At 48.1% G+C, this 12,257-nt stretch overlaps 1 protein-coding gene across 5 annotated transcripts in view; it reads left to right on the top strand.

The window, feature by feature from the left end:
* CLIP4 (CAP-Gly domain containing linker protein family member 4) overlaps positions 1-12,257 on the top strand; it is a 70,688-nt gene that overhangs the window by 30,858 nt on the left and 27,573 nt on the right. For 4 of the 5 annotated variants that reach the window (XM_075267224.1, XM_075267226.1, XM_075267227.1 and 1 more), the window contains exons 2-5: positions 6,411-6,564; positions 7,743-7,882; positions 9,696-9,789; positions 10,254-10,415. In XM_075267224.1, coding sequence (XP_075123325.1) covers positions 6,426-6,564; positions 7,743-7,882; positions 9,696-9,789; positions 10,254-10,415 — 535 coding nt within the window. In that variant the 5' untranslated portion in view covers positions 6,411-6,425. Of the gene's footprint in view, positions 1-515; positions 598-6,410; positions 6,565-7,742; positions 7,883-9,695; positions 9,790-10,253; positions 10,416-12,257 lie in introns of those variants that run through there. The other variant, XM_075267225.1, reaches the window with a different exon arrangement.

The following is a 12,257-nucleotide window of genomic DNA, read 5'->3' as shown; positions in this document are numbered from 1 at the left end:
TAAGGCCTCACGTTACGGAAACGTAGCTTTTTTTTTTTTCCAGAATTTGTTGCGGTTTTTTGAGCCAAAGCCAAGAATGGTTACAAAAGGAATGGGAAATATTTCGGAAGTTCTTATACTTCTGCTCAATCCACGACAGATTTTTATAGCCCTAAAAAGCGCGTGTACGAAAATATCTGAAAACGTGTCGGGTTCTCAACCATGGAAAGCAGCCCTGAAGGGGTCGATGGTCTTTCAACTTTGTGGTATGGCGTTTCCTGTCATTCTAAGGGAAGGGTCTTATTTTGGCTAAGAGAAGTAACGAAAACTGCGATGAAGCCCTAAACAGAGTCTTGTAGCCCAACAGAGCAGAAGCCACGTCTGTTCCTATTTCTTATTCTTCAGTTTCCTCTATGTATGGGCGACTCTGTCAGACTCTCAGGTCTGTGCGCTCCGCTTACACATCTCCTCACTCATCTTTCCCGCCCGTTCTCCTCACAGACACAGTGACGTCACGACGTTCGCTCCTCCCCGGTGACGTGAGTAAGGGGGCGGGGCCGCTGCTGTGATCGCTGATCGCTGGATGGATGGGGAGACGCTGAGGGTCATCGTGTGACGGTAACTGAGGGGTGAAGGGAAGGGGCTGACGCTGACAGGACGGGTAACTGAGGGGTGACAGGACGGGTAACTGAGGGCTGACGGGTCTATCACTGACGGCTGAGGGGTCTGACTGTGACAGGTGCGGGCTATACAGGGGTGACGGCGGCGCTGGTACTGACAGATGGGGGTGATAGAGGGGTGCTGACACTGAGAGGGTGAAGGGAGTTTGTGACAGTGGCAGGTGAGGGGTTAAGGGGGAACTGACAATGACAGTAGGGGGGTAACTGAGAGGAGCTGACACTGACAGGTAAGGGGTTAATGGGGGCGCTGACACTGACAAGAGTAGTGTAATTGAGGGGTTAAGAGGGGCGCTGAGAATGACTGCAAAGGGGGCGCAGACACTGACAAGAAGAGGTTAACTGAGGAGGTGAGGGGGTTAACTGAGAGTGAGGGGGCGCTGACAAGAAGGGGTTAACTGAGAGGGACACTGACACGCAGGGGTTATTTGAGGGGTGAGAGGGGGGTGCTGATACTGACGAGGGGGTTAACTGAGGTGGGTTCTGTCACTGACAAGAAGGGGTTATCGGAGGGGTGCGCTGACATTGACAAGAGGGGGTTAACGAAGAGGGTTTCACTGAGGGGGCGCTGACGAGAGGGGGTTAACTGAGGGGGACACTGACAAAAGGGGGTTATTTTAGGGGTGAGGAGGGCACTGACGAGGGGGTTAACTGAGGGGGGCTGACACTGAGAAGACAGAAGTAATGGAGCACTGATAGGAGGGGGATAATGAAAGTGTTAAGTCCGGGCGATGACAATAACAGGGGAGGGGTAACTGTAGAATTCACAGGGGGCGCTAATGACTAGTTTGTATAAGAGGGGTGATGACCATGACAGGTGGGGTGCAGGCGGTGCAGATACTGGGGGAGATAACTGAATTGTGTATATTATATCTGTGTCCTGATTATAAAACCACTTCATATGAGACAGCACAAGTCTATTAGTCCGGTATCTGATAATCCGCCACGTCAGACTGACACAGGTTTACCGGAGCGTCCGTCACTGAAGGTCATTACCGGAGCAGGCCGTGACTTCTCATTTTTCAGGGGGCTGACATTAATGTTTACACTTACATTGGTGCCTGTCGGGGTGGGGAGGCAGCAAGTGGAAAGTGAGTTCTTGTGTGGAAGCAGAAAACATGGGCAAGCGTGAGCATCTGAGGGGGTGTGACAAGGGCCAAATTGTGATGGTGACAGCTGGGGCAGAACATGTCCAAAACACAGGTCTTGTGGGGTGTTCCTGGTATTTAGGGGTTAGTACCTACCAGAGGTCTGCCAGGGAAGGATAACTGGTGATGTGTGTAGTACAGCGGCCACCAACTGTTTTACACCATGGACTGTTTCCATGCAAGATAATTTGACCCGGTGCCATGTATAGTACCAGATACCAACCCCAACGGTGATCCATGCCCCAGTACTGATCTGCAGCCTGCTGTTTGGGGACCTCTGGTATAATAGGACCATTGATCTTCAACCTGTGACTCTCCATTTGTTTGCAAAATTACAACTCACTCTCTTGGGGCATGCTGGGAGCTGTAACCTTGCAACAGGTTGGATATTACTGTAATGGGTGCAAATCCCCAATATACAAGTCCCACAATCTCCAAAGCCGGGACTTGTCTGTAATGGTTTGTCCTTGGTGCCAGGTGCAGTTGCCCAGCGTGCGGTGGTTGATGCTGTAATAAGCTATATCAGGACGGTGATTAATCTTCCCGCCCTCCGCTGAGATGATCTCACTGGTACAGACTCGATCCCATTATCACCCATCTGTTGTGCACTCTCTGTGCTGCAGCCTTCACTACAGGCCAGGGAATTGTTATGAAATATTAATTAAAGGGCGATCCTCTAGGGGGCGTGTTAGGTCAGAGGTGTTGGGTGCTGCCCTGTATGGCTGCAGGAAACTGATCAGTTTCTTATCTCAGCTTCACCCTCTGCATACGTGTGATAGGACGGATACAGGTGCAGAAAAATTCCAGGGCCCGATAGTGCGGCACCAAACTGCAGACATTGACCGGGGTATATATAATGATGAGCTGTCCTATATATATGATTGGTGGGATCTGACACCCAGAACCCCAACAGATCAACTGGTTCAGGTGATCACTGCGGCCTCTTCAATGAAAACAAACAACACTGTATAGTGGCATTGCTTGGTATTGCAGCTCAGCCCCATTCTCTTGCATGGGACTGAGCTGCTGCTGTATAATGTGACCATCAATGTAATGTCATAGGCACAAGGAGGAGGCGGCAGGATCTGCAGTCGCTCTTGTATCAGATCCCTAAGGAAAGGACATCTTTATACAATGTAAGCCCTGGAAGACCCCTTTAAATTTGCCTTCATGTTGGCTTCCATCTGCCGATCATTTCTTCTCTCATTCTATCCCTGGGCTGCTCCAGGTCACACTCGTCCGCAGAACTGACACTTCTTACACCATAACTTTACATTGGACTGCTGTTCCCTCTAGTGGTAAAACATTGGAACTGACCCAATGCGAAGGTTTTCTGTATCTTGGTTGTGATGATGCCATGAGGTCTATGATGATGTCATAGGGTCTGTAGAGATATTGCACCATCTTTACTCCATTCCCATTGTCTATGGGTGGTCAGAACCCTCAGAGGGCTACTCTTCTCCACAGATTTGGGGGACAGAGCATATGGCTCTAGGACTGTGACACATTCCATACGGAGAATGGATACTTCACCTTCCCGAGGCCATGCTGTCATAAAATCTTAAGGAAACGACTGTGCGGAGAGATCGGAGTTTAAGGATTTGAAATGTCAAAACAATGTAGACATGTTCTGCCATGCCACTCGTGATTCTCGGAATTGGGAACCCGCCAGGGACATTGGGTGGATTCTTATTGGAAACGGCACATAAAATTATAGATTTCACACGTATGTAATAGAACTGGGGGGAGGAGGGGGTGCAAGTATTTAGCTGATACCAGATACTGGAATTGGTAAATCTGGGTTCATGTGGTAGATGGAGGGACACATGTTATTTTTGGGGTTAGGCTGTGTTCACGCAAGCATTGTTTCTTCCAGATCCCTTACATGGTGGGCTCATTGATTTTTAATGGTGGCTGTTGACCTCCACTAAGGTGTTTTGATGGGAGAAAGGCATTAATAGCCTTAAAGGGGTATTTCTACGATAGACGTTTACAGTATATCCACGGGATCAATCGATACAGGACCTGTGTTACTCTCCAGAAGGGATCCCCAATCCCACCCTGGCTAGTGAGGCCACATCTGGGCGCACATTGGAGAGGTTGCTGGGCCTGTTCATAGCTCTCTCCATCCACATCTATGGGAGTTATAGGATCAGCTGAGCACAGTTACACGCACGCAACCTCCTCTTCGCTCACCATCTACCGCCTTAATGTCAGAGGTAGCTCCATATTCTGGTGGTAGATGTGGCTCACAAGGCTGGGACCCATGAATGTCAAAGGTGGGAATACTGGTGGTTCTCCTGGACCTATATTGATGATCTTATCTTAGGATAGATCCTCAATATGTGATTAGTGGGGTCCGACATCCAGGATCCCACACATCAGCTATCATTGGGGCCTTTTGGTCACTGAGACAACATTGCTTGTCACTGTTGTAAAATTTGCCACCAGACCAATAAAGAAGTATTAGGGTGTAATGGCATTTTATTTTATTTTTTGTAATGTAGATTGCGACCCCCATATAGGGATCAGAATGTACATTTATTTTCCCATCAGTATGTCTTTGTAGAAAGGGAGGAAACCCATGCAAACACGGGGAGAACATACAAACTCCTTGCAGATGTTGTTCTTGGTGGGATTCGAACCCAGGACTCCAGCACTGCAAGGCTGCAGTGCTAACCACTGAGCCACTGTGTTGCCCCAGGGTATGATGGCATTTTGAACCATAGGCATAAATCCTCCATATTGGTGCCGTTCCTGTGGCTCTTTACCACTCCATGTGTTGTGCCCCCATATAGTACGGAGTGCAGGAATGGTCTTGTGACTTGCTGTGACTTTGTGTATGAGGGTTAATGGTGTATCGGGACTGTCTTATGTGGCTCTATTACCACAGGCCAGGCTTTGGTTCTTCTTTTCATGACTGCGTTGTCTACAAGTATTGGGCGTAATTCCCGCTGATGCCGCCTGCCCTCTGCCCTTCTCCTGTGATGTCACTGCCAGTTAGCGCGGCCGCTGATTAATTACTGACTAGAGAGATCCGGCCTGCGCTCACTTGTCATTACATATCTGAAATCCAGTTAGCGATGATGGACGTCCCCCGGTGAGGCAGGAAAATAGAAATTAGTCAGTACACATAGTAATTCCTCGGGTCTTGCCTCCCGTCACTTTATTTCTATTGCTTCGTTGCGTCTCTACTAAGAGAAGAAACTCTGCAACAGGTTTTGAGTAAAACAATATCCTGCCGTTTTGTGTACACAGCTCTTATGCAGATCTATTTGTTTCTACGGTTACAGACTACAAACAAAATCCTTTGTCTCACTCTTTCATCTTTTTTCTGTAGGTCAGGAGTAGAACACACGACTACAGAGGGTTCAGGTTTGTAGTCTGTGACCATGGAGATGTAGAGGTCCGCAGGGTAGCTGTATACACAGAACAATAGTAAAGAAGATGATTTTAATTGCAGGGTTTTCTGGCCTCAACATTGTTTTTTATACTGATGACTTGTTCACAGGAAAGACTGTCGTTATGTGATCATTGAGGTCTGATACCCCCCAAATGCATAGGCTGCTGGACCAGCTGATCGGTGCAGGGTCCGGGTGTCAGACCCCAGCGATCACATACTGATGGCTTCTCCTGTGGACAGGTCATTAGAATAAAAACACTAGGGGGCTGGAAAAACCCTTTAAGACTATTTGCAAAATTTCACTCTATGAGAAGATAAGCCATCACCTAATGAATTTAAAGGGTTACTCCTATCCTTTAAAGTATATGTGCCATCAATCTGATTAGAGAGGGTCTGATCTCTGGGACCCCCGACAGTCCTCATCATGAAGGGGTGGCAGCTCTCTGGATTTTCCCATGTACTTGCAGCCGGCCCCATTGAAGTGACTACGTTGGGCTGCAGGTCCCTGAACGGTGGGTGGCCTGGAGGGCACTGCGGTCCTTTCATTCTCAGGACTGGAGAGGGTCCTAAAGGTTCCCCCCCCCCCCCCCCCGCTAATCATAGAGTGATGCCCTATCGTAACAATATCCTAGCACTGTACAAGTTCGGAATACTCCTTTAATCAATAGTGCAAGGCCATAGCTATATGGCAACATGTATCGCACAACATGAAGATCGCAGCGTTGCGTTGTGACCTCATATGTGCTTTTGATGTGACACATGTCTGACGTGTCTTTTTCCAGCCTTAGTCAAATGACTTCAAGTTGCACAAATTGTCTTAGGTAGTGCGACTTCTCTGACAACCAAAATATAGAAGAAACAGTAGCTGCATGTTAATTTAACCAAAATGTCTCCTAAGTAGTCTGCACTGTAAAGATGTCCCTCTGATAACACTGCCGGGACTCCATGGTGTGGAAGCGGAAACATTTGTGATGTCGGTATGTGAAGAACTCTGTCCTGAGCTTAGAATAATAGTCACGGTGAAGGGATGAGCAGGATCTCAGGGGTCAGGCCGACTCTGAAATCTAATGACTCTGGTGACAAGCGAGCGGCACAGCTGCAGGCAGGAGCGGGGGTCTGGGGCGGCGGGCTTTGGTGAGAGGGTTATTCCTGGCACTTGTTATTGTGGCTTTCTCTAATGTCCTCCTCCCTCTTTATCTTCAGGTGGTTTTCTAGAAAATGACCATTGAGGACCTGACTGTCGGGTACCTCGAAGGACACACTCTGCCCATTGTACCGCACTTCCAGTCGTGCTATCCGGACTACTGCCGACCCGTCACCTTCTCTGTGGCTGCTGCTCCGATGCCGTCTGACTGTGGTGAGTGAGACGTGTGATATCAGTCCTGTTATGGGAGAACATATACAGTATGTGACATCTCCACATACGTGTTATTTACTGTGAGTGGGGGGAGATCTGTACATTACTTGTATCTCATTCACACAGGACATCCCGGCAGCATGGACACAGAAACAATACACTCAGCCATTTAGCCTTACATAATGTCTTCTACTCCAGTCACATCAACAGCTGCGTCCGGTATTATGCTGCAGGCTTTGTAGAGCTGCTGAGCGACATTTTTTTTTCTTGCTTGTCTGCATAGAACATATCGGGGCCGATTCATCAAGACCTCTGATTTCCACGACGGTTTGATAATTCATGACCAGAATTTTCACCAAATTTATGAATAAGTGCAACCCCAGTGATACCTTAGGTGCACCCCCAGTCACACATTAGGTGCACCCCCAGTCACACATTAGGTGCGTCCTCCGGGGTCCACACGCCTGTGTGTCCAGTGTGTAGCCCCCCCCCTCCCATCAACTACTAATAACATCACTGTAATCCTATATTTCCAGGAAGATTACCAGGGGAATAGCACAACACAGAGCTATTTGTCAGGGGAGGTGACAGTTTGTGGTGTTCCTCTGTTATCCTTCCTGGAAATGTAGGACTAAATTTATAATTGGATCTTAACATTCTCCTCGATAAGTGACCTACATAATGTCCTACTAGATCCATAGGCGTCTGACATCGGTAGAGGCCTCAGCACCAGGACCCCTTAGAATGCTTTCTTCTTGTCTTCTGACCTTCCTCTTGTCTCAAAAAACCTCCCTGCTTTTCCTCTGACTCTTAGATAATCTGCTCTCTGTAGCCCCCACCTCACATACTGCCCATAGCCCCCCTTCTTACAGTCCCACACCATTACCTTCCCATTCCGCAGCATGGTGTTATGGTGCTGCTTCCAGGACCTTTGGTGACTTTGTTCTCACAGTGTAAAGTCCTGGCAGGTATATGAAATTCTGAGCTCTGCGATGATGTGCAGAAACAGGAACTAGACATGGGCACAGGTACTAGACAAGGGTGACCGCACCAGCAGACTTTGTCTCCTTCTATGACTACCATGCAGAGCCAAAACATGCCGAAATACCTCTGTAAACTTCAGACTTGTCTTGTTTCAGAGATAGACACCCTGTTATCTTTATCTTCTTTTTTTGCAGAATTCTCCTTTTTTGACCCAAATGATTCTTCGTGTCAGGATATTTTGTTTGATCCGGACACCTCAGTCTCTGAGCTCTTTGCTATCCTAAGACAATGGGTCCCCCAAGTCCAGCAGAACATAGACGTCATTGGGAATGAGGTGAGTGGCCCGGATGAAGGGGAGGAGGGGGCGCTCTCTAGTCCAGGTAAGTGATGAAGGCAACCACATTGCTTCATTCTGTAGCCTCCAAGCAAAAGTGATCATGTGAGAGCTGTCACTGCAGATGTCTCCTGACGGCCACTGGATATCTTTAGGTAGGCGGTAGAGACGCATCATTTCCAAAAATACCAGGACAGGTCATGTTTTCCTGGAGGGGTCACCTCTCCGCCTAGTACGTGTGTAGTTGCACAGACAACACAAATACATACAGACCATCAAGGAAGGGTTAATTGTGGTAGTATAGAGGGTAAAAAAATATATAAATGTCCTTCTCATTTTTATCTTGGCCACAGCTCCAATATTTCCAACACCTACCTTGCCTACAACCTAAGGGTATGTTTACATGGCCGGAAACAAAGAGGAATGCCTCTTCATTTTCTGACTCCGGAATTTACATCCATGGTCGGCCATGAACGGGTGCTGGTGCATCGTCATTCTCGAGCTGCGGCAAGACCGAGCAGGACACTTCTTTTTCCCGCGTCTTGCTGCGATCTCCGTCTCTCGCTGAAAACAATGACAAGCGGATTACAGGGGGGCAGAATCTGCTGCAAATTTCCCCTGTGAACATACCCTAAGGGGATTGACAGGGGAACTAAGCTTGGACCTCCTATGTACTCGGCTAATATTTGGAGTGCTGGAGATCCCTCATCGGTCCATTCACATCACATTTTCTACATCCGTTTAGACAGTCTGTGTATTGGATGGTTCTGTTTCTTCCCCTTTTGCTTTCTGCTGTTTCTTTCAATCACTGATCGGTTCTGATCGGTGGAAAGAATGGAGGAAGGGGCAGATTCAGGACACAATTTAGCACTGACTTTGAGATGGAATCTGCCTTAAAATCATTGCCACATTCCACCGTGTGAACATACCCCTTAAGGGTGCATTCACACTGAGTATACGCTCAGCTCATTCTGAATGTAAAACATGTTCAGAATGAGCGCGTACAAAGCAGATCCCATTCATTTCAATGGGGAGCGCACGTATGCCGGCTCCCATAGAAATGAATGGCATCTGCTTTGTACGCGCTCATTCTGAACATGTTTTATGTTCAGAATGAGCTGAGCGTATACTCAATGTGAATGCACCCTTAGGCTGTTTATCCAGTGCAGGGGACTCCCTGAGACATTCAATCTCCCCACATAACCCCTTTAAGGATGAGTTCACACAGGGTATTTTGATCAGGATTTTGAGGCCGTATCCGCCTCAAAATCCTGACCAAAAAGACTGCTCCCATTGAAATCAATGGGAGCCGGTCAGGTCTTTTTTTTCCGGGAGCTGTTTGTTCCGGCTCCCAGGAAAAAAGAAGCGAGGTGCTCATTCTTCAGGCCGAGTCGCCTCACGAATCTACCTGAAGACACTCCCTCCCGACTAGGCCCATTCGGAGCAGAGTGCGCAGCTACCCGTATTTTGACCTGGAACCTGAGGCGGCCTCTGCCTCAGGTTCCGGACAAAAAACCCCATGTGAACCCGGCCTAAGAATGTCTATTTACTAGCCCTATCACAGATCACCACACAGGGACAGGTGCTTTTAACTTCTTTTGCACATATGTCCTCTATTCCTAAAAGCTGTATTGCAAAATCTGCCGTTTAGTGTACAATGTGCAAAAGGCCCGTGCGGGAACACCTGTTCAAGTACAGTATATATGGCAGACCTTATGGATATACTATATATATGTATATTAATAGTATCCTCTATGTAGGTAATGGCCCTGCACTGAGCATGTCTCACTTTTGTTACTATTGTTATTTCCAGATATTAAAGCGAGGCTGTAACGTCAATGACCGCGATGGACTGACCGATATGACGCTGCTGCATTACACTTGTAAATCTGGCGCGCAAGGCATTGGTAAGAGACTGCTGTATATAGTCATTGCAAGCTCCTGCGCTTCACCTATACAGTCCAGTCCTACATCTTATATGTATATAGACTTACCTAGCACATAGTATATCATGTCTTCCATGTTTTATCCTATGACTTTTGTCATTTTTGTAGTTGTTCACTTGCTGTGTCTTTGGAATCCATTGCAAATCTCAATGATATCTCCAGAAATAAATAGTGCCGCTCTATGTGTGTATATAGGGACTCAGGGCTCATAAACTAAGTCCACTGACAGGAGACAGTAAATCCCGCTCTTTTATCTTCCCCTTGGTACTGTCAGTCGATGCGCAAAACAGAATTTTGAAGCCAAACAATGATAGGCGATGAGTCCTGTGATATTTAGCTACAGGACACAGGGAGCTTTGTCACCAAATGCAGTATTTGGAGTTCCTGTTGTTAAAGGTGCAGTACATGTGGTATCTCTCACACAGGTGATGCCGAGATCGCTGCAAAATTCGCCTCTCACCTTATTGAGATCGGAGCAGACGTGAGCTTACGAAGTCGCTGGACGAATATGAACGCTCTGCATTACGCCGCCTATTTTGATGTTCCTGAATTGATACATCTCATACTGAAGGCGTCAAAGCCAAGAGGTAAGAAGTCTAAACAGAGGAGTCCTTAAAGGCATCCTGTCACTAGAACGCAGCATATGAAACTAATCCTGCAGATAGATGGGCTAGTGTCACTAGAACCCGGATATCACCCCAGCCATTCAGATAGATAGGTTACTGTCACCAGAACCAGCATATCACCCCAGCCCTGCAGATAGATAGGTTACTGTCACCAGAACCAGCATATCACCCCAGCCCTGCAGATAGATAGGTTACTGTCACCAGAACCAGCATATCACCCCAGCCCTGCTGATAGATAGGTTACTGTCACCAGAACCAACATATCACCCCAGCCCTGCAGATAGATAGGTTACTATCACCAGAACCAGCATATCACCCCAGCCCTGCAGATAGATAGGTTACTGTCACCAGAACCAGCATATCACCCCAGCCCTGCAGATAGATAGGTTAGTGTCACCATAAACAGTATATCACCCGAGCCCTGCAGATAGATAGGTTACTGTCACCAGAACCAGCATATCACCCCAGCCCTGCTGATAGATAGGTTACTGTCACCAGAACCAACATATCACCCCAGCCCTGCAGATAGATAGGTTACTATCACCAGAACCAGCATATCACCCCAGCCCTGCAGATAGATAGGTTACTGTCACCAGAACCAGCATATCACTCCAGCCCTGCAGATAGATAGGTTAGTGTCACCAGAACCAGCATATCACCCCAGCCCTGCAGATAGATAGGTTACTGTCACCAGAACCAGCATATCACCCCAGCCCTGCAGATAGATAGGTTACTGTCACCAGAACCAGCATATCACCCCAGCCCTGCAGATAGATAGGTTAGTGTCACCATAAACAGTATATCACCCGAGCCCTGCAGATAGATTTTTTTTTTTTTGCCAATATTCAAATGAGCTCTTTAGAGTAACAAGGAGGCCGCCATTGGTCCAAAAAGCTCATTTACAGATTGACAAAGACAGCGATATTTTGGTAACGGAATCAGCGATACACAAGGGATACTTAACATTACTTTAAAATGCAGATTCCCTTTACTTCTTGCCATTTGTATTGATGGCACTGCCCCTTTAATTTAAGCATATACCTTATATATACCTTCTAACCAAGAAAATATAGTGAACCGCCAAACCACAGCCTCCCCATATGACCACTCATCCAACCTCTCCCATCTTCTCTGCTCTCATTATCCATTCCCCTAATCTATTCTGCTCTGAGTACCAGCCATATCTGTCACATCTGCCCTCCGTACTTGGCCTCCCCTTCAGCTTTGCTTTTGGTACCTGACCCCTTCTCCTCTCTGCACCTGACCTCCCCTGTCCCCCTTACTCTCTGCACCTGACCTCCTGTCTCTTCTGCTTAGTACCTGACCTCCCCCGTCTCCTCTACTCTCTGCACCTGATCTCCCCTGTCCCCTCTATCTCCGCACCTGACCTCCCCCGTCCCCTCTACTCTCCGCACCTGACCTCCCCCGTCCCCTCTACTCTCCGCACCTGACCTTCCCTGTCCCATCTACTCTCCACACCTGATCTCCCCCGTCCCCTCTACTCTCCGCACCTGATCTCCCCCGTCCCCTCTACTCTCTGCACCTGATCTCCCGTCCCCTCTACTCTCCCCACCTGACCTCCCCCGTCCCCTCTACTCTCTGCACCTGACCTCTCCATCCCCTCTACTCTCTGCATCTGATCTCCCCCGTCCCCTCTACTCTCCCCACCTGACCTCCCTCGTCCCCTCTACTCTCTGCACCTGACCTCTCCATCCCCTCTACTCTCCGCACCTGATCTCCCCCCGTCCCCTCTACTCTCTGCACCTGATCTCCCGTCCCCTCTACTCTCCCCACCTGACCTCC

The sequence above is a fragment of the Leptodactylus fuscus genome, chromosome 3, assembly GCF_031893055.1.
Source record: "Leptodactylus fuscus isolate aLepFus1 chromosome 3, aLepFus1.hap2, whole genome shotgun sequence".
Lineage (NCBI taxonomy): Eukaryota > Metazoa > Chordata > Amphibia > Anura > Leptodactylidae > Leptodactylus > Leptodactylus fuscus.
This window is presented reverse-complemented; position numbering and strand designations above follow the sequence as displayed.